At 38.9% G+C, this 23,456-nt stretch overlaps 1 protein-coding gene across 2 annotated transcripts in view; it reads left to right on the top strand.

The window, feature by feature from the left end:
* The window catches only part of FIG4 (FIG4 phosphoinositide 5-phosphatase), a 144,281-nt gene extending 121,638 nt beyond the window's left edge, over positions 1 to 22,643 (top strand). For both annotated transcript variants that reach the window (XM_036769036.1, XM_036769037.1), the window contains one exon: positions 22,134 to 22,643. In XM_036769036.1, the coding sequence (XP_036624931.1) occupies positions 22,134 to 22,311 (178 nt within the window). In that variant the 3' untranslated portion in view covers positions 22,312 to 22,643. The remainder of the gene's footprint in view (positions 1 to 22,133) is intronic.
* The last annotated feature ends 813 nt before the right edge of the window (positions 22,644 to 23,456 follow it).

The following is a 23,456-nucleotide window of genomic DNA, read 5'->3' as shown; positions in this document are numbered from 1 at the left end:
CTGTTAATGGCCTTTTTATAATTTTCTTCCTTTGTTTTAATTTCTTAATTTTTCCTCTATTACTCTTTTTTGATTTTTGAAATCACTTTTTAGGTGTTCCAAGAATTTTTGTTGGGCTTGTGTCCAGTTCACTTTTTTTCCTTCGAGGCTTTGCTTGTCACATTTTGATTCATTGTCTTCTGAGTTTGTGTTTTCATCTTCCCTGTGACCATAGTAGCTTTTTATGGTCAGGTTTGGTTTTTGTTGTTTGTTTGTTTCAGGATTTTTGGTTGTCGTTGTTTGCCCATTTTTCCACCCTCTTTCTTGATTTGGAACTTTATGTTAACGTTGGGCTCTGTTCCTGGCATGGGATTGTGGCAAGGAACATCGTCTCAAGCTGTAGGCTTCTTGCACTACTGTTTTCAGAGCTAGTTCTAGGAGGTTGGAAGTTTTTGGTGCTTCTAAGGTGGTATGATTGTGGCTAGCTTGAGAACTCCTGAAGCTGCTGCTGCTTTTGTCTCCACCACCTAGTCCCACCATTGGTGTTTCATCCATGTGAAGCCATATTCCTCACCTATATCACAGATCTCTATTTTTTGGCCTATATTGTGTTGGACTAGAAGAATGTCTCACTCTGATCGTTTGTTGCCTCTGCCACTCCAGAATTTGATTTGAGGCATTATTTTAAAGTTGTTTGGAGGGGAATGTTGAGAGAGCTCAGCTGAGCTCTTTGTCTTCTCCACCATCTTAGCACCAACTTTATTTCTTAGGCCTATTAAGGTGGACATTTAACATAGAGTTCAAGTGACATGGAGAAATTTCTCCCTAAACAATTTACGTTAAGTGGAACATTGTTATAATCTTTGAAGTAAACAAACACACAAACAACAACACCAAACCAAACAGGTATCTTAGATAAAAGGTTAATGGAGGTTTACAGAATTGGGAGATTGGTAGAGGAAGGAAGGAAGGAAACAAACATTTATTAAGCATTTCCTATGTGTCAGAGCACTTTATACACTAAGCACTTTATAGATATTATCTCATTTGATACTCATAGCAACCTGGGGAGGCAGGTGCTTTATTATACCCATTTGACTGTTGAGGAAACTGAGTCAAACAGCAGTTAAGTGACCTGAATTCAAATCCAAGCCTCAGACACTTACTATCTGTGTGACCCCAGGCAAGTTCCTTAATCCGTGCCTGCCTCAGTTTCCTCATCTGCAAAAATGGAGATGATAATAATACTACCTCCCTTCTAGGGTTGTTATGAGGAACAAATGAGACAATATTTGTGAAATGCTTAGCATAGTGCCTAGCATGTAGTAAGTGCTACATAAGTGTTAGCTATTAACTGAATGGCAGCTTTGATTGGATCCACTAAATTGGGAAAAGGCTTTGAGTATGGGCCCAATAATGGGATTATGTGCCTTTATCCAAGAATTAGAGTGGCTAAATTTGGACAAAGCTCTCAATAGAGGATTCGTGATCAGGTGAGAAAGTTTTGGCAGGTTTTTGTTGTTGTTGTTTTGGTAGGAGGAAGGAGGAGACAGTGGTGGTAATATACAGCAACTTATGAAACCATCTACTAAGGCAGGGAATGGTCAGGATTTGCATGGGTTGGAGACAGTACCCAAATGGATGAAATAATAGCAAGTTTTGAAGTAGGTACACTGTATATGATTATTTATGTATACATATATATATATGTATATATATATAATGTGTGTGTGTGTACATACATACATATACACACGCATACACACAAGGAAATCTTATCTGTCTTCATTTTTAAACAATGATAACTGGGCGAGTTGGGTATCTTTTGTTAGTTGCCTGAACCTAAGGGAGAAAGATTATCATGTTCTTCTAGTTCGTTAATTTGTCTTAAAAGCAAACTTTTGGTTTAATTTTTATATACTCTATATGTCATTTGACTGTTCTGGAAAAAAGAATCTAAGAAGCTTCAATGTATTATGTGGAGAGATGTATTATGACATCTGTGAGATCAGTCATATTTGTGACAATCAGATATATTAACTTAGGGTAATGTGTGCTGTACAGGGTAATTTGCTTTCAGTCCCAGTGGAGCTGAAAGTGCCAAAATAGAATTTTTCTGTTAAGTTGTTAATATTATTCTGAAGGAATATTAGGATCATAGACAAATTGAATGTCAGAGCTTAAAGGAGCCTGCAAGGTCATCTAGTCTTAAGATTACCTGAGAGATCAGCAAGTCTGCTCCGCTTAGATGGAGGAACTGAGGCTGAGAGAGCTCAGGTCACACAATTTCCTGGTAAATGCTAGAACTAGGACTTGGACCCAGATCTCCCAAGTCTAGAGTCTTTACCACTTTGCATCTCTAGTTGGAGAGTTAAAAAACCCATTGGCCATTTGTTCAAAAGAAGTTATGTTAGAGAGTCCCCAGTTCCTATTTATTTTATGTGGTTTGGGAATTAAATAATCTAAGAGTATTGCATTTATTTTTACCTTAATCAAAGAGTGGCAAACAGGGTGGTGGAAAAAGGTGATAAGACACAAATAGAGTATTTTGGCATATTGTTGTCAAGGGTATATGGGAATCTGGGCTTGCTATCTGGCAGATGCCAATTATAGATTTATCTTATAGATTATCAAAGGTTAAAAGTAAGAGGAAAGGACCAGAAGGCTGAATATATGTCACATTGATACAGTGATTTGTGTTCACACCTGCTTTACAAATCTCAAAAAACTTTTATGTACATTATTTCATTTTATCTTCACAGTAGTCCTATGAAGTAGTCTGTGCTAAGGGTATTATTATCTCCATTCTCAGGAGAGGGAACCTAAAAAAAGCCCAGGAAAGTTCATTTATCAGGGTCATTGAGTTGGTAAATGACAACTAGAACTAGAACCCAGATTTTCTGACTCCAGTCCAGTTCTTTTACCATATAGCCTCTGATGCACAGCCTTCTCAAGAGTCTGGTGGTAAATAGGTACAGAAGTAGGTAGTTTGTCATGGTGGTTAGTCTACAGGGGAATCTTCTAGAAGAACCATAAAAGTACTGCAGTTCATCTTGAGACCCTGGAATCCAGTAATCTTTAGGGTCTGTATTATGTTTATCTTTCTATCTGAAGTGACCCCAAATTACATGAGCTACAAATAAAAAAAAAACCTAATCTCCCTGCCAGAAGAGAAGAAATGGTTTCAGGAATGCATTTGCCTTATTGGAGAGAATGAAGGATTCATAGGCAGAATGGAAGAATGAAGTCAGGAAGGAAGCAAAGGAGAGAAAAGATTCTGAAACAAGTTGGTGGTGAAATTCACCTACTGCTAAAAGTTTGAAAAATGGAGGAACATAAGAGAGCAGAAAAAGATAACTTTGAATCATCAGAGATAAGGTAGAAGTATAAGGTCTGTGAGGCAGACCTTTTGGGGCAACATGGTGAGTGACCAGGTGAGGCAACATGGCAGAGTCATTAGAGAGCTAGCCCTGGGGTCAAGAACAGCTGATTTCAGATCCTGCCTCTTCCACACACTGCTTTTGTGACCCTGGGCATGTCATCAAACATCTTAGTGCCCAGGAAGGATTTAGGATTTGGGAGACTTAGTTTGTAATACCAGAACAATGTATTCCTGTTAACCTTTCTAGCATATCTCATGAATACAGGGAAGACTCTATGGAAAGGGAATATATTGACCTTGTCAAAAAGATTTTAAACTGAAATTCAAGGAAAAGAGAGAGAAATGCCCAGAAAAGCCTGTAAAGCCAGTTACTACGGAGGCCAAAAGTATAGAGTAAAAAAATAAGAATAACAGTACATGGAGGTACCTAGTAATTCAAAAAAGAAAACGACAAGAGAGTCAGGTACAATGCTTATGGTCTCAGCTATCTAGTTAACAATACAGAGTACATGAAATAAAATAGAATTGAAATTTCATAAGGAAGGAAGTGTGATCCCCTTGGTATCAGCAATTCTTGGCAGGATTGGACTCATGTCTATAATACAGCCACAATGACATTGTTATACGGGAAATAAATCCAACGAAAAAGGAGGCACAAAAGAGGGGATAATGTACCTAAATGGCTATATGCAAATCCAAGGGTGAAATCATTAAGTGAGAATAAATGAAACAAAGAGAAAGAAGTGTCATCACTTTGAAAGTATACTATAATATGTCTGGCCAAATGAAAGATGTCGTAAAATTTAGAGATGAAAGGAAACATAGATTTAATCTAATTGAAACTATTCACTTTGCCTTTAAGGAAGGTGAAGGCCAGAGTGAAATAACATGTTCAGAGTTACATGGGGACCCCAACTATTTTCCCCAGGAGAGCAGGGCATTTTGATGTATCACCTTTGCAGGGCCTTAGTCATTCTTTCTCAAGGAATATTTTAAAGGCTGGAAGACTATCCAACCTCCCAACTGCTTCATAGGAGAATAGCTTTGTTTTACTATCTTCTGTTTTTCTTTACCATCAAGATTTCATGGCAAGATTCTGTTTCTTGGCTGGAGTTTCTAACTGCAAACTCAAGCATCATACGATTGCTTGACAACTATCTTGGACATTCCAGAGACCCGCAACTAGAACATTTTGCTTATCTATGACTAAACATGGTGAGAATTGTGAGGATAAGATGTAGTTATAGAGTTCTTGGCTCCTGTCACATACTTACTCGAGTAATTTGCTTTTAAAATCTTGACCTTCAACAGAATGGCTTCTAGTACGGATGCCATATACAGAGAAATTTTTTTCCCGTAACACTTTACCACAAAAAAGCCTCTTGATTGGTTTCTGCTTGACCAGGCCCATATGTACTGGGTGAGATAGTCCATCACTACTGAAATGTTATTTAGGTTTTACCTGTCTCTTCCAAAGATAAGAACACACAGCTCCAGAGGCTTGCTGGTGTTTATGCTGTTCAGATAAACAGCTTGAATAGATAATACTTTGAACACATTGAGCATAGCTCTAATACTTCTGATATACATATACTCCTTAGTCAAGTAATACCTATTTTACATGAATTCCAGAGATTTCTTTTGGCACAAATAGCCTAAATCTTCTCAGAATGCTTTTGTGGCAATTTGTAAGGTAGCTTTAGTTAGTATGAACTGCCTTCTTATGCCTTGTATAATAATGATTATGGTCTGGTACAAGGCAAGAAGGGGAGGGAAGGGAAGGGAAGTATTTATGCCTACAGTGTCCCAGACCAAGTGCCTTTTTTTTAAAACAAATATTATCTTGTTTGCTCCTCACAACAACTCTTCAAGGTAGGCACTGTTATTATCTCTGTTTGACACTTGAGGAAACTGAGGCAAACAGCGGTTAAGTGACTCGCCCAGGGTCTCACAGATAGTGAGTGTCTGAATCAGGTTTGAGCTCATGTCTTCCTGATTCTAAGCCCAGTGCTCTATCCACTATGTTATCTAGTTGCTCCAGTACTTAGTACAGTACGGTACTCAGTACTGGTACAGTAATCCATTACAACATTCCAACTTCTGCTGCTCCCTCCACAATGGAGTTCCCTCTGGGGGGTTGTGCCCCTGGGAGTCATTCCCCTTTTCCTTGACCTGTATTACTTTTCTCAGGTATTCATTCTTCATCTATGCTGACTGTCAATCCACCATGGTCAATTAAGCCAAGGAAATTTAGTCTAGGACTGTATTTATAGCCCAATGGCACAGTCTCTCTTGTAAGGCCCCCACTCTCAGTTGCATCTTTTACGTTATTATCCTTGCTCCCTTTATGCTATAGACCACTGTTAATCCTTCTATGGTGAGCAGCTCGATTTCTGATAGATGGGGCACGTAGGATAGGATGCATAGAGCTTTAATCTTCCCTTGTTGGTAGTATATGCTTATTGTTAGTTATAGGTTAATGCTCCTAAGCATCTCTGGCTGTTAACATCCAACTTTGTGCTTGTCAGAACATATCAGTGGACTATTGTACTTGCATATTTAGATTTGAGCTCTGTATGCAGTCTCAGAACTTATCAGTAACAGTCCACTTCGAAGAACTCCAATTTATGAGTATATTAATGAATCTTACAGTTGGCGAACCCTTTATTGGCAAATGTAGTAGACCTCTGGTAGACATCGACCTGTTGTTAAGAAATTGCTCCCAACCCTTCTAGGCCAGCATCAGTGTGTTTCACAAAAAGTATATGTAGGTTTGCAAAAGCCAATATCAGTTTATGTGTGAGGAAGCCATCCAAGTCTTTTTTTTTTCATTTAATTTAAATTTATTTATTTGACATACTTAGTTTTCAGCATTGATTTTCACAATAGTTTGAGTTACAAATTTTCTCCCCATTTCTACCCTCCCCCCCACTCCAAGATGGCATATATTCTGGTTACCCTGTTCCCCAGTCATCCCTCCCCTCTATTACCCCCCTCCCCTCTCATCCCCTTTTCCCTTCCTTTCTTGTAGGGCAAGATAAATTTCTACGCCCCATTGCCTGTGTATCTTATTTTTTAATTGCATGCAAAAACTTTTTTTTTGTTTTTGAACATCTGATTTTAAACCTTTGAGTTCCAAATTCTCACCCCTCTTCCCTTCCCACCCACCCTCTCTAAGAAGTCGAGCAATTCAACCTAGGCCACATGTGTATCATTATGTATAACCCTTCCACAATACTCATGTTGTGAAAGACTAACTACTTTTTGCTCCTTCCCAACCCATCCCGCTTTATTGAATTTTCTCCCTTGACCCTGTCCCCTTTCCAAAGTGTTTGTTTTTGATTACCTCCACCCCCATCTGCCCTCCCCTCCATCATCCCCCCCCTTTTATTTTTTTTTATCTTCCTCCCTCTTCTTTCCTGTGGGGTAAGATACCCAACTGAGTATGTATGGTATTCCCTCCTCAGGCTAAATCTGATGAGTGCAAGGTTTACTCATTCCCCCGTCACATGCCCTCTCCCCTCCTCCCACAGAACTGCTTCCTCTTGCCATCTTTATGCGAGATAATCCACCCCATTCTATCTCTCCCTATCTCCCTCTCTCAGTATGTTGCTATCTCATCCCTTAATTTCATTTTATTTCTTTTAGATATCTTCCCTTCATCTTCAACTCACCCTGTGTCACACATATATATACACATAGATACATACATACATACACATTCACTTATATATATATATATATACATAAACATATATATATATGCATATGCCCTTCAGCTACCCTAATACTGAGGTCTCATGAATCATACATGTCCTCTTTCCATGTAGGAATGTAAACAAAACAGTTCAACTTTAGTAAGTCCCTTGCAATTTCTGTTTCGTGATTACCTTTTCATGCTTCTCTTGATTCTTATGTTTGAAAGTCAAATTTTCTATTCAGTTCTGGTCTTTTCACTGAGAAAGCTTGAAAGTCCTCTATTTTATTGAAAATCCATATTTTGCCTTGGAGCATGATACTCAGTTTTGCTGGGTAGGTGATTCTAGGTTTTAATCCTAGCTCCATTGACCTCCGGAATATCGCATTCCAAGCCCTTCGATCTCTTAATGTAGAAGCTGCCAGATCCTGGGTTATTCTGATTGGGTTTCCACAATACTCAAATTGTTTCTTTCTGGCTGCTTGCAGTATTTTCTCCTTGATCTGGGAGCTCTGGAATTTGGCGACAATATTCCTAGGAGATTTCTTTTTTGGATCTATTTGAGGAGGCGATCGATGGATTCTTTCAATTTCTATTTTGCCCTGTGGCTCTAGAATATCAGGGCAGTTCTCCTTGATAATTTCTTGAAAGATGATATCTAGGCTCTTTTTTTGATCATGGCTTTCAGGTAGTCCAATAATTTTAAAATTATCTCTCCTGGATCTATTTTCCAGGTCAGTGGTTTTTCCAATGAGATATTTTACATTGTCTTCCATTTTTTCATTCCTTTGGTTCTGTTTTATAATGTCCTGATTTCTCATAAAGTCACTAGCTTCCACTTGCTCCAATCTAATTTTTAAAGTAGTATTTTCTTCAGTGGTCTTTTGGACCTCCTTTTCCATTTGGCTAATTCTGCCTTTCAAGGCATTCTTCTCCTCATTGGCTTTTTGGAGCTCTTTTGCCATTTGAGTTAATCTATTTTTTAAGGTGTTGTTTTCTTCAGTGTATTTTTCAGTATTTTTTTGGGTCTCCTTTAGCAAGTCATTGACTTGTTTTTCATGGTTTTCTTGCATCATTCTCATTTCTTGTCCCAATTTTTCCTCTACTTCTCTAACTTGCTTTTCCAAATCCTTTTTTAGCTCTTCCATGGCCTGGGACCAGTTCATGTTTTTCTTGGAGGCTTTTGTTGTAGGCTCTATGACTTTGTTGTCTTCTTTAGGCTGTATGTTTTGGTCTTCTTTGTCACCAAAGAAAGAATGCAAAGTCTGAGACTGAATCTGGGTGTGCTTTCTCTGCCTGGCCATATTCCCAACCAACTAATTTGACCCTTGAGTTTTTCAGTGGGGTATGACTGCTTGTAGACTAACGAGTTCTATGTTCCACGTTTGGGGGGGAGGTGCCAGCTCTGTCGCCCCAACACTCCTCCTTCCCCAAGAACCCCCAGCCCGAACTGGGCTTAGATCTTCAGCAGGCTATGCACTCCTGCTCTGATCCGCCACTTAATTCCTCCCACCAGGTGGGCCTGGGGCCAGAAACAGCAGCAACTGTAGCTGCCCCACCTCCGCTGCCCCCCGGGGCTGGAAGCCGAACCTCGAACTCCTTCCACTCCCGCAGCTTTTCCCACTAACCTTCTTCGCAGTCTTTGGTGTTTGTGGGTTGAGAAGTCTCGTAACTGCCACAGCTCACTGAAACAGGGCGCTAGGGCGTGCTCTGCCCGGTTGCTGGTCTTGTTGGTCCACGCCGCTCAGGTTGGGCTCTGCTCTACTCCGTTCCCAGCTCCCAGCTCCGTGCAGGATAGACCTCACCCAGAGACCATTCAGGCTGTCCTGGGCTGGAGCCCTGCTTCCCTCTGCTGTTCTGTGGGTTCTGCCGTTCTAGAATTGGTTCAGAGCCATTTTTTATAGGTTTTTGGAGGGGCTCGGCAGGGAGCTCAGGCTGGTCCCTGCTTTCCAGCCGCCATCTTGGCTCCGCCCCCCCATCCAAGTCTTTAAAAGTCTTTTTATGTGAGGATGAATACAAATAAATGATGTAGAATCAAAAAATAGTGTCAAAAACCCAAAATGAAATGTGTCTTATGAACATGCCAAGGACACCAAACAAAAGTCTTTTAAAGCTATGTTTGGAGCAAAAAGGACAAGTGAAGGATTGATCTTCTTCTTGGATTAGATGGTTGGTGTACTTTTAACAAAATGTAGAACTAATCAACTCCTACTTTGCTTCCATCTCCTCAAATAAGGAGGCTAATCTTCACACTGGACAGAATAGAACAAATGTGGCTGACAAGCACAGTGTTGGGGAGAAGGTATCTGAGATGCTAAGGCTGCCCCTCAAAGATGAGTATCAGAGATTCCATCTGTGCCTGGTACGGAGTGATGAAGAGAAGTAAACCTTGTGGACCTAGAGTCAGAACAGTGAAAAAGGAGCTTATTTTGTCACCTTGATTGTCAGCAAGGACATTTCTCCCTTTTTCCCCTGAGAAAGGGGGAAGCCATGGCCATATATTGATTATAGAGGGCTTTTAATGAAATAACTGCTATTCATTTCTGACAGCTTGGGAAGAATATAAAGGGTTCACATTTATGCTAAACTAGATTTACAGAGTATTCATAATCGTTTAAGAATTAGGACTGGAGAAAAATAACAGAGAGCCTTCTGTAATAGATTTGAACACTATTGAAACTGGGCTACGTTGCCTAGGGTGACTGATACCCTGAAAATGTTTCAGTGTTTCAATAATTACATCCTTGCTGACCCTCTGGATCAATCGTTGCCATACCCTTGAGAATATTTCACTGTTTTCAAATATAGTTTTGGCGCTATGGCATGTGAAAAAATGTACCTTCTATCAGCTTCAAATAACCTTTTGGGATTCATTTTAGGGCCTGATGGTTCTAGAGTATATAGAGAGCACATGGAACTGGGAGGCATCCTTTAATTAAAAATCTTATAATGCTTTCATAGAACCATGATTTTTTTACCAGTGATTTATGATACTTATGATCAACTGAACCCTTTACTTAACACTTAAGGGGGCTAAATCACATTGTGTACTGGAACAAAAAATAGGCCCTTTGGGCCTTGAGAAAGGCTTTTATTGTAGCTCCATTATTATGGCATCTCAGAATTAGTGAGCATTTTTCATGGAGATGAGCTTAATATGGGTCAGAGGTAGCCTTTGAAATAGCCCTTACACAAAAACTTGTGAAGGAAGAAGAGCAGAAACCATACAACTAATGGTTCCTTGCCTACTAATTGCCCTAAGTAACTCTGATGGGAAGAAACTATACTGCAACTTATAGAGTCATTCACACTTAAGAGGGCCACAAGATATGGTGACATTATCTAAAAATAGTTTGAGAAATGCAGAGATGGGCCTTACAGACCATGTAGTTTTGGCCTGTTTAAGGCAAGCACCAATTTTGTCACAAATGATAAATATTTCTGCACTCCCATTTTTTACTCTGGATAATTATTTTTTTCCAGGAATTGGGAATACCCTGGAGGATTCACTGTATTGGATTATGGATTTAGAGGAATCTGTGAAGGGGGAAAAGAGATGGTTTTTGCATTAAGGGTATCTACAACCATATCAAAAGGTTGGGGCAAACCAAGGCTATCCTCTCTTACCAGATGAGTGAAGTACCTCCATGATGCTGAAAAGAGGTCATGAGAGTTCATCCCAGTGCCCTTTTAGGTTGGCTTCTCGGGAAGAAGTGGATGAAAGAATTAATCCACTGCCCACTACTGGTGGCCAGATTGGATGTATAGTTTTGGTAGATTATATAAAGATCAGATAAAGCATTTATCTGGATACTGTGCCAAGTAATAAGAGTACTAGTACAAGCAAAAAGAAAGACAGCCCTTGCCCTCAAGAAGCTTACCTTCTAATGGGGGAGGGCAACTCATGAAAGGGAACTGCATGAGGGCTATGTGTGGAGAGAATATACCTGTGCACAGGAGCAAAGTGGAAAAATAATCCAGAGGGTTCAGGTCTGAGTCATGTTAGAGGTGAGCATGGCTAGCACGGGTACTTCCATAAGTGAAGGCTTCTGTGAGGAGCTCAATGGGTAGAGGCCTCAGAAATAGAGGCATATGTACCATGAGGGATGGAGGTGGAAAACTATTTCAGGGAGGCAGTGCTGGGCCGGGTGAGCAGTACTATGAGAAGGGTTGTATTAAGTGATATTGCATTAAGACACTCTATCCATTACTGTGGAATCTATTGTAACCCTTGTTGGTTCCCTTATGACCTCTATTCGGAGTCAGAGTAGACTTTGTGACTGATCATAGGATTATATGTTTAGAGCTGGAAGGGACCTTAGAGATCACCTTGTCCGGCCCCCTCATTTTACAGTCAGTTGCGTAAGGATAGGATGTGGGAGATCTTGCTTGACAACTGTTTGTGAAAACAAGACCGGGGCGGGGGGTTAGTTAATTATAAGTTCAATATGAATCATCAATGCGATGTGACTTCTACAAGTCACTAGTCTTGGGCTTTATTAATAGAAATATGGGCTCCTCATCAAGGGTAGTAATAGATGATCTGGTCAGACCACATCTGGAATAATAACCATTTTTTAGGTGCCACTCTTTAACAGGAATTTTGATTAAATGAGAAGGACTCAGAGAATAGTGATGAGGATGATGGAGAATATGGAAATCACATTCTGTAAAGAATGTTTAAATGAGTTGGAGCTGTTCATCTGGAAAAGGAAAGACTAAGCAGTGGCAAGATAGCGAGGCTAATGTGAAAATTTTAGTCAACAGGGGGCAAAACCTGTACCAGTGTGGTTGGAAGTTATACAGAGTTAGATTCATATTAATTAGATTTGTTCTTATACTAATAATAGCTGACATTTATATATAACACTTTAAGGTTTATTTTGCCATGGAACTTTATTCCATAAAATGTAATGGGTTATCCTGTGAAGTAGTGATCTCCCTGTCATTGTAAATGTTCTGGTGCAGGATGAATGGGTCTGTTAGGTATGTTGTAAAAAGGATTCTTGCACTGGTTGGAGATTGGACTAGATGAGATATAAAGGCCCTTCCAACTTCCAAGATTTCATGGTTCAGTAATTCTGTGATTTAAATAGCATGGCATGGGACAAATATTTTGCCTTCATTTAGAAATTTGTGTTAGCTATCACAAGTTTCCCTATTTTATTCTCATTGCCTCAAAAAGCCATTCTTTTTTTTTCTCATTATCTTGACATTAGGGGAGAATTTTGTACAAAAGAATGAAATGACTGAACAGTAGCAACAAAAACCCATAGAAAGCTTGCCTGAAATTTAACAAATCTAGCCAAATTTTGTGTCAGTTTTATTAATGCTGTCGATAAGAGCCTGATGAGGCCATTATGTGCTTTTCAGCTTTCCATAGTGTCATTCCATATGATGCTTCGCAGTTTTAATATTATCTCTCTGTAGGTTCACGTAATTTATCATTTTGATAAATCAAGCTATTAGAACTGGGTCAAATAAATTCTAATCTTTCAGTGGAAGAAAAATGTGTAAGCCTACAACTTCTTTCACTTATGAATTGGTACAAGATGATGACCTAGCCTCTTTTCTTAGTGGAGACACTTCCAATCTCATTTCTTTCTTTGTCTGCAAGAATTTTTTTCAGTTTGATGTCCTGCTGCTAAATATGTTTATGTTGACTGAACACTCATTTGTCTTGTCACCTTAACCAGATCAGAAGGCCAGGCCAGCCCTAGGCAAAATTATGAAGTAGGTAAAATTTGTCTTTAGAATAACCTCAGTTCCCTGATTATATATACTCCATGCCCTGCTTTCTGGGTGCCTGGTGTCTCCATATTGCCCACTGAAGCATAACACCCTTGCCTGCTTGTTTACCTGTCCAATTGTATTGTTGGTTTAAAATGCCTTCCTTCAGTATTTCAGGAATTAACAATTTCATTTGTATGGGTACTCACTCAATCGACCGTCTATATGTTAGTAAATGGACATATGATTTTCTGGGACCCAATACATTCTTCATATGGTGGCCACCCCTCTAGTGAGGAGCCTCTCTGAATTTAGTCACCCTGGTCCTCAGATGACAGATAGAACCTTTAACTAGGACTGTAATTCAAAGACTTTCCAACTTGGTCATATCCTTCCAGAATTTGCATTCTCCAGGCAGATCCTTTTAAGAACTCCACATCATGATGAGATGTTGAAGTAGGACTTTAGTAGAGGGAGTTTAAAATGTATATTTTAAAGCATCTTTAATAATTTCTTTAAGGAAGATATGTGAGTTCATTTAGATACTATGAGTAAAATAATTTTTGTTTCTGAAAACTGTTGGGTTGGATTTGAAGCATACTAGAATATTAAGAAAAGTGTAAATTTTTCAGTTTTTCATATACTCATTAAGTTATTCAAATGTATGGCAAAAAAATTCTTGTACATTTATCACCAACAACGAAACAGTGATATTAAACCTTCAAAGTAATCCATCTTGTGTGATTTTTTAAAAAAGCTTCTTAAAGCAAAACTATTTAGAGCTACTATGTGCAAGGCAAAAATAATAAACTTAAAAGATTTCATAGGAATCTTATTCTGAAAATCAAATCAAATGGTACTATATCTCAGTGAAAAACAAAGTTGTTATTCATCAGCCAATCAGACAAGGAACATTGTATTAAGAAAGAATACAATGAGGTATCATCAATGATTTGCTTTAAATTTTAAAAAATATGTCTAAATAAGTTTTGCTTGACGTGTTTCTCTTCTGTGAACTAGAACTGCAAGTGGGTCTAAGTATACTCATTTTTCAGTATAAGTGCTCCTCTGAACAGTGCATGTTACTTGTGCAATAAAAAAAATTTAAAATGTTATTAAGGGACATGCAGGAAATACAGAGATCTCCTTGTCATTGGAACTAGAGTTTATATGTAAAGAAAAAGAAATGAGCCTAAAATGTTATGGCTAATTTTTTTTCAAATGTCTGCTAGTATTACTAGGATTTCATGTGGGTTTTCTTAGATTGCATGCCTTTGATGGATGGGTGAAAAGAAGCTGAGAAAATATACCTTCCCTTTATCTTCAGAAGAACAATCTAGTACTTTTTTTGCTCTGCAGTGAAAGCATTGCCATGCCAGATACGAAGAGAGGCAGTATGGCCTAGTGAATAGAATTACTGGACTTGAAGTCAGGAAGATCTGTGTTCATATCCTTCCTCTGATACCTACTAGGCACATGATCCTTGGAAAGTCACTCAGCCTCCATCTTCTCATCTGTAAAAGGAAGGAGCTGTTCTAGAGATTTTGTATCTTTGTTGGCGGGAATAAAAAAACCCAGAAGTTCATAGGGTTATAGCGACCTTAGAGGTCATTTATTTCAACATCCCTCATTTTACAGATGGAGGAGCTGAGGCTTAGAGAGGTGAACTAATTTGCCCAAGGTCACACAAGTGGCAAAAGTGGGATTTGACTCCAAAATCCATTGCTCTTTCTTTTTTAAAAAAATAATTTATTTTTAGTTTTCAACACTCACTTCCATAAGATTTTGAGTTCTAAATTTTCTCCCCATCTCTCCCCTCCCGCCGCTCCAAAATGGTGTGTAATTTGATATAGGCTCTACATATACATTCATATTGAGCCTATTTTTGCATTAGTCCTGTTGTAAAGAAGAATTAGAACCAATGGGAGAAACCACAAGAAAGAAGAAACAACCGAAAAAAAGAGAGAGCAAATAATGCTGCAATCTGCATTCAGACTCCACAGTTATTTTTCTGGATGTGGACAACATTTTCCATCATGAGTCTTGGAGTTGTCTTGGATCCTTGCATTGCTAAGAAGAGATAAATCTGTCAAACTTGGTCATCATACATTGTGGCTGTTACTATGTTCAATGTTCTACTTCTGCTCACTTCACTCAGCATCAGTTCATTCAAGTCTTTCCAGGTTTTTCTGAAATCTGCCTGCTCATCATTTCTTATAGCACAATAGTATTCCATTGCATTCATATACCATAACTTGTTCAGCCATTCCCTAACTGATGGGCATCTGCTCTTTCTACTATACGTTGTTGACTCTTATCTTCTAAGCATGTAAAAAGAAGAACATGGTTGCAGAAGTCATTGCCTTGTTAAGCCTTCATTCTGAAGCTTTCAGCGGGGCAAGATCAATAGCCCCCTTTAGTGCTCTCAGCTACTCCTTTCTTACCCCTAGCTATGTAGTTATACAACTTGGGAGTATCAAAAGTAGCTCATTAGCAAAAGATTTGGGACTACAACATAGATCATTCAACAAACATTTATTAAGTACCTACTGTGTACGAAACATTGTGCCAACTACCTGCCCAAAGTAAATATCAGAGGCAGGATTTGCACTCAGTCCTTCTTGACTTGAAGTCCAACACTATCTACTACACAATCTAGCTGTCTCACTCTAGCTGCTTTAGTGTAGTAAAAGTAGCCAAGTGAAATACAGGCTTGCTTCCTTCTATATAAAATCATTTTCTTGATGTGATGATCCCAGAGAGGATGATAATGGTGGCATCGTTGTTAACATAATATACTTAATGCTAGCTAACATCAAGGAATATACATGTTGTAAGCTTGTCATTTGACAGTGTAATGCATCGTGTGTCTGATAATGTAGTGTGCTACTGGATTGGAGTAGAAAGAGCGCTGAACTTGAATCATGTTCCTTGAAGCCTTGGTGAGCCTCAGTTTTTCTATCTTACACATTGGGAATTACAGTATCTTCCTGCCTTGTGAGGTATCTCATGTGGTTGCGAGTACCCTGTGAAATCAAGGATATGAAGTCACTTTTTCTTTAAAATTTTTTTTTCAATTAACAAGCACTTATTTTTTTTTCTCCCTCTCTCTCCAAATTCAAAGTGAAACCTAGTAGGTAGTGTACAAAATCTAACTATTTTAGGCTTAGTCCTCAAATTAAGCTTTCTCTGTAGGTTTTAGAAAATGGTCATCAAAGACTCAGAAATCTAAGCACCGGCTGCTGCCCACTGATCTGAGCTCCCCAGAGAGCGTATTGTGCAAGTGACATGATCCGGTTATTTAAATGCTAATGCTTCCAATTTGTGATTGAGCACTTGACAGCTTTCAGAACTCCCCTATATATTATCTTGCCAGATCCCCATGATAACCATGTGAGCGAGGCAGGGCAGGTATCATTATCTCCATTTCATGTACTGGGCATCCAGTAACCAGAGTATAGGGGAATGAGCACTGAACTTAAAAGTCACAAGACCTGAACTTAACATTTGGCTCTGATAGTTATACTAGCTGCGAGATCTTGGACAAGTTCCTCAGTCTCTCAGAGCCAAGCATCACCTCCACCCTGCGTTGGTAACTAAGGTGGGGCTCCAGGTGGGGCCAATGAAGGGAGGTCTGATTGTATCTTCCCTCCCAAGTAGACCCAAACCCCTAGCTTCTAGGTGCTAAAGCCATGTGGGCATGAAGCCCCCAGGGTCCTAGGGGGAGGTGCTAAGACGAGAGCCAATAGTAAGAGCTTAAGTTCTGGTTGCTCAGATGGGGGGGCGGAGCCAAGATGGCGGCTGGTAAGCACGGACTAGAGTGAGCTCCGTACCCGAGTCCCTCCAAAAACCTATAAAAATGGCTCTGAACCAATTCTAGAACGGCAGAACCCACAGAACAGCAGAGGGAAGCAGGGCTCCAGCCCAGGACAGCCCGGATAGTCTCTGGGTGAGCTCTATTCCACACGGAGCTGGGAGCTGGGAGCTGGGAGCTGGGAACGGAGTGGAGCAGAGCCCAGCCTGAGCGGCGTGGACGATCCAGTCCAGAAGCCGGGCGGAGGGGGCCCTAGCGCCCTGAATACGTGAGCAGTTACCAGACCCCTCGACCCACAAACACCAAAGACTGCGGAGAAGGTTAGTGGGAAAAGCTGCGGGAGTGGAAGGAGTTCGCGGTTCGGCTTCCAGCCCCGGGGGCAGCGGAGGTGGGGCAGCTACAGCTGTTGTTACTTCCGGCTCCAGGCCCACCTGGTGGGGGGAATTAAGTGGCGGATCACAGCAGGGGTGCACAGCCTGCCGAAGATCTGAGCCCAGTCTGGACTGGGGGTCCTTGGGGAAGGAGGAGTGCGGCTCTGACAGAGCTGGCACCTCCCCCCCAAACGTAGAACATAGAACTCTGTAATCTACAAGCAGTCATACCCCACTGAAAAACTCAAGGGTCCAGTTAGTTGGTTGGGAATATGGCCAGGACGCGAAAACGCGCCCAGATTCAGTCTCAGACTTTGGATTCTTTCTTTGGTGACAAAGAAGACCAAAACATACAGCCTAAAGAAGACAGCAAAGTCATAGAGCCTACAACCAAAGCCTCCAAGAAAAACATGAACTGGCCCCAGACCATAGAAGAACTCAAAAAGGATTTGGAAAAGCAAATTAGAGAAGTAGAGGAAAAATTGGGAAGAGAAATAAGAAGGATGCGAGAAAACCATGAAAAACAAGTCAATGACTTGCTAAAGGAGACCCAAAAAAATACTGAAAAATACACTGAAGAAAACAACACCTTACAAAATAGACTAACTCAAATGGCAAAAGAGCTCCAAAAAGCCAATGAGGAGAAGAATTCCTTGAAAGGCAGAATTAGCCAAATGGAAAAGGAGGTCCAAAAGACCACTGAAGAAAATACTACTTTAAAAATTAGATTGGAGCAAGTGGAAGCTAGTGACTTTATGAGAAATCAGGATATTTTAAAACAGAACCAAAGGAATGAAAAAATGGAAGACAATGTGAAATATCTCCTTGGAAAAACCACTGACCTGGAAAATAGATCCAGGAGAGATAATTTAAAAATTATTGGACTACCTGAAAGCCATGATCAAAAAAAGAGCCTAGATACCATCTTTCAGGAAATTATCAAGGAGAACTGCCCTGATATTCTAGAGCCACAGGGCAAAATAGAAATTGAAAGAATCCATCGATCGCCTCCGCAAATAGATCCCAAAAAGAAATCTCCTAGGAATATTGTTGCCAAATTCCAGAGCTCCCAGATCAAGGAGAAAATACTGCAAGCAGCCAGAAAGAAACAATTTGAATATTGTGGAAACCCAATCAGAATAACCCAAGATCTGGCAGCTTCTACATTAAGAGATCGAAGGGCTTGGAATGCGATATTCCGGAGGTCAATGGAGCTAGGATTAAAACCTAGAATCACCTACCCAGCAAAACTAAGTATCATGTTCCAAGGCAAAATATGGACTTTCAACTGGTTGCTCAGATGACTTTGATGATGGCTAAAAAGAGTGCATAAAAAAGAGAAGACAGAGCTATTTGCTTAGGGCTCTCACTCTGGGTGGTTCCCTGATGTGGAGACTCCGGGCAGCTATAGTTAAGAGCCCTCCAGCTTGTAAACCCAGGTGTTCGGACTTTGTTAAACCCTAGTAACTATGCATTGAGATTTGAATCAGACAAGGTCTGTCTGTTGATGTTTGTAATTTGTTTGTATTTGCTCTGAAGTTCAGGGTGCTGCCTTTTTCCCCTGAACTAAGTGAATGATATTTGTATGCTGGATTAAATTGAGATTGTTAACCCCTTAACGTTGCTTTCCTTAGTAAAGCAGATCCAAAGAACCAGGGCTTGCAGCATTCCTGTTGTTGGACTTGTGTTGGTTTTTCACCCACACCGCAGCTGCTAGCCGAATTGTTGAAACACAGCCCTTTCCGAAAAAAAATGAAAAAAGAAAACTATTGTAACAAGCATTCACAATCAAGCAAAGCAATTTGCCAACTTGGCCATGTCCAAAAATTGGTGATTCTTTCTGTTCTCTGAGTCTGCCACCTCTGTTCAGATGTGGGTAACACTGTGAAAATACTGTAAGGAGCCCTAAAGGGATTGTTATTATTACGATACAAGGGATAGTAAGATTATCAATAATAGAATATGTGTAGTATATATATGCTATATACTATATATGCATACTATATGTACTAGCATATGAGTATATATAGGACTATATATAGCATATACCAGTATACTAGCATATATACATTATATGTATACTATGTACGTAGTATATATAGTATGTTCTCTATGTACTGGTATATAGTATATGTGTAGTATATGTTCAGCGTGTATATACTATATGGAGTATACACTATAGAGAATATATGGAGTGTATAGCATAGAGTATATAGAGTTTATAGTATATATACACTATACCTGCCCTTCTTAAATTGTGGGTCACGACCCCAGAAAAATTTGGCAGCAGTAAAAGGTCTCTGCATGCACAAGGAGCAAAAATTAATTAAAAATCAAATGCATAATGAATCTGCAGTGTTTCTGGCAGCACTTGCCATGTTGCATCATCCAACTTCACTGCAGCCTTGGTTCTGAACATACAGCATGTGCACTTTGCTCCGTGCATGTCAGAATACCACACAACGCCAAGGAACATTGCCAAAATGTGAAAAAGGGTCATGGATAGAAAAAGTTTAAGAAGCCCTGCACTACATTATATATACACTATACACACACACACACATATACACACATGTATACACACACATATACACAGTATATATATTTATACTGCATACAGTATATACTAGTATATACTCCATATAGTACATATACACTGCACATATACCACACATACATTATATACTAGTATATATACCTTATAGAGTACATGCTATATAGTATATACATATACCATATATGGCATATACTAGTGTGTACCATATACTCTATGTAGTGTATAGTAGTAGCATGTGTGCTAGTATAGAATGTATACACTACACATATTCTGCACACATAGATATAGTATATACTAGTATGTAGCAGTGTATGCTACTATATATACTTGTATAAAAAGCACATAAACTATACTGTCTATAGTATGTACTATATACACACTATGCATATACTACACAATCTTATATATGTATAATGTATATATACCACATATATACTACACACATCCTATACATGTATTATAAATATATACGTGTATAGTGTATATATATAGGATACATACATGTATACAATATAGGCTAGTGTATAGTATATATTAAATACTACTATTTATACTGGTATATACTATATATATACAGTATATATACTACATGCATACTGTTATATACACTACACATATATGCCCTATTCTAGTATACATACTGTATTATTTACTAGTATATAAAATAATATGTGTCATTATATCTTCATTATAAAAAACAGCACTTCTAGAAAACTGGAAGGAAGAAATAGGGGGATAGTTACATTTTTATTTTTTAGTACCCATTCAAGCATGGCTTTGTAGCCATCGTGGGTGTGGTCAGGGTCCAGATAAGGAACATGGTCACTGCTACAGAGTGATGCCATTTTAAATTACTTGGCTAGCATTTCTTATTTGCAGAGTGATTTCTATTCGTTTTTGGCCATTACTCTTCACAGCAGTTAAAAGAGGTTACTGAAAAGTAGGTTAAGGGCTGTCCTGAAAACCCTTAGATGCTGAGCCTGGTCCTGTAGCCAAGCTCGGTCAGCCACCTCAGCCCTGAGTAAGTTATTGATGTGTCACTTGGCCACAGATCCTGCTGCTTCCCAGGCCTGCCCTGGTGCTCAGTCACCCGGAATGTCTGGAAAAAGAGCCAGAAGGGAATGAAGTGATTACTTGATGGTTTGCTCCATTCCCTTCAACAACTGAATGTTAAAGTTTGGACCATAGAAAATGTATTTCTCAATTCACGGGGTACCCAATAAGCCTATTTTTGCAGAAAGCACACAGCCAGGGCCATAAAGATTTCCCATTTTATAGATGAGCTCCCTCATCTGTAGTAGAATAAAGTAGTTTTCTCATTTGTGAAATGGGGATAATAATACCTACCATGCATCCCTCACATGGCTGTTGTGAGGATTAGGTAAGATAATGTACAAGGAAGTGCTTTTTCTGAAAACTGTAAAGTACTATACCAATAGAAGATATTATTATTGTAAATGATTGGATAATGCAACTTGTAAAATATACTGTGACCTGGAGAGTTCGGATCAGTGGGCAGCGGATGGTGCTTAGATTACTGATTCTTTCTAAAATATTCAGAGTAGGACCAAATTTAGGGATAAAGCTTGAAATAGATCCTGTACGCTACCTACCAAGTTTCACTTTGAATTTTGAAAATTACTGTAATGTAGGCATATGCAGATCAATGCATAACAAGAAGATTTAAAGTCACTTGTTAGATTATATACATGTTAAATATTTTAATGTGTTAGCAAGAGACTTTAGAATAATAATTATAATATATTAAAAGAGGGAGTTAAGATATGGAACAGGAATCTGATGCCTTAAGATTTTGTTAGCATTTCTTTTATTTCATGCATTCTTTAACTTTGTATGAAATACCTAACAGTTTTTATTTCTCTTCATTTAAAATGAAAATGATGATGTGAAGATTATATGAAATGCTTTGCTTGGAAAATTGTGTCACTACATACTTTGTGTCATATTTCTGCTAAGTGATGAATATTTCAGTCCAAATTTTGTATTCTTAGGTGAGAGATGTGAATTTTTTTCCTAATTAGATTAAATGTAGAGGTCCTAGAATCCTAAGAGCTCTCATAATCAATGAAAGAAAGGTACTGCCTAGAGAAAGGGCAGGTACTTTAATACAGTGATTCAGTATTTCCTGGGAGAGAGACAACATGGTATGGTAGAGAGAGCATGGGATTTGGCATCAGAGGACCTGGCTTTAATCCTGGCCCTACTACATATTATCTGTGTATCCTTAGATTAATGACTTGATTTCTCTGAGCTTTCATTTCCTCAACCATAAAAGGATTGGATTGTACTAGGTGATCACTAGGATCCCTTCCAGCTCTAAAATCTGTGCTTGAGGCAGCTGGGTGGCCCAGTTGGTAGAGTTTGGGGCCTGATGAACAAGCTTTGGTATGTGATCATAATGGATTACTATTGTCCTACAAGAAATGAGCACAAGAAATGATGCACAGGACGATTTTGGAAAAACCTGGGAAGACCTTTGGTTCTTAGACTGTTTCACAGCCATGATCTCTTATAAATGTCCGTGTAGTGTTATCCAGATATTTTATTGAATGCACTTACCATTTGTGTTTTCACTTTTACAGAACACACATCTCCTCTTTCTCTCAAGACAACATTTATGAAGTTCAGCCTCCACGAGTAGACCGAAAATCTACAGAAATCTTTCAGGCACACATCCAGGCCGGTAGAGGCATCATGCAGGCTCTGGGAAAAGAGGATATCTCTGTGTACAGAGAATATATCCGAAATCGATACATGTGAAAAAGAGGCTAAGAATGACATACTGGACTCCAAAAGTAATTATCTATCTTTGATGATCCTTGTTTTGTTTCCTCTCACAAAGGTAAAATTTCTTAGCTATCTGTTGTCAAGCAGAAAAAATAAAGAAGCAACTAAAAGTATATTCTGTTATCTCCTCTGATTTATGCAAGAATGTGAGTTTAGAGGTGAGCTCAACATAATATTAAGGTGTCATTTGAATTTGTTTTTTCTTTGTTTTTGTTATGAACTTAACCAGCATGAACATTTTTACATATAAGAAACAGAAAAAAGATTGTATATGAAACCATGAATAAAACTTTTCTTGTTAAAAATTGTATAACAAATTCAATGTTAGTTCTAAAGCCATTGTCCTACTTATCCATGTCTCCTTCTGAATCTCCTGTGCTCTGTATGTTTTAAAAATGTTTCATTGAGGCTGTTTTCTTCTTTTTCAGGGAGAGAATCACTATCACTAACTTATGTCTCCAAAAATCCCCTTGTAACAACAAATAAGTCTAGTTAAGCAAAACAAATCCACACGTTGGCCATGTCTGAAAATGTATGGTTTGTTTTGCCCTTCTAGTCTATTACTTCTTGGTTAAGAGATGGGAAGCATGGTTCATCATTGTTCTTCTGGTCTCATGGTGGGTAATTATATTGACCAGAGCTCTTAAGGCATTTAAAGTTATTTTTCTTTACAATGTTATAGTCACTATATAAATTGTTCTTCTGGTTCTACTTATTTCACTCTGCATCAGTTCATACAAGACTTTCTGAATTTGTCCCTTTTGACATTTCTTATGGCACAATAATATTCCGCCATATTTAAATATCAATTTTTTTTACCTATTCCCAGTTGATGGGAACCCCATTAATTTCTGGTTCTTTGCTACAACAAAAAGTGTACTTTCATTCTCTCTTTCCTTGATCTTTTTGAGGGTATAGGTCTAGAAGTTACATCACTGGGTTAAACATTAAGCATAGTTTGGTGTCTTTTAAAATATAGTTCTAAATTGCTTTTCAGAATAGCTACACCAATCCACAGCTCTACCAACAGTGCATTTATATGTCTGTCCTCCAGGATTCCCAATGAGAGCTTTATTAGATCATTAATATAGTTCTTCTGTGCTGGATTCTTTTTTAGC

This window comes from Trichosurus vulpecula, chromosome 7 (assembly GCF_011100635.1).
Source record: "Trichosurus vulpecula isolate mTriVul1 chromosome 7, mTriVul1.pri, whole genome shotgun sequence".
NCBI lineage: Eukaryota > Metazoa > Chordata > Mammalia > Diprotodontia > Phalangeridae > Trichosurus > Trichosurus vulpecula.
This window is presented reverse-complemented; position numbering and strand designations above follow the sequence as displayed.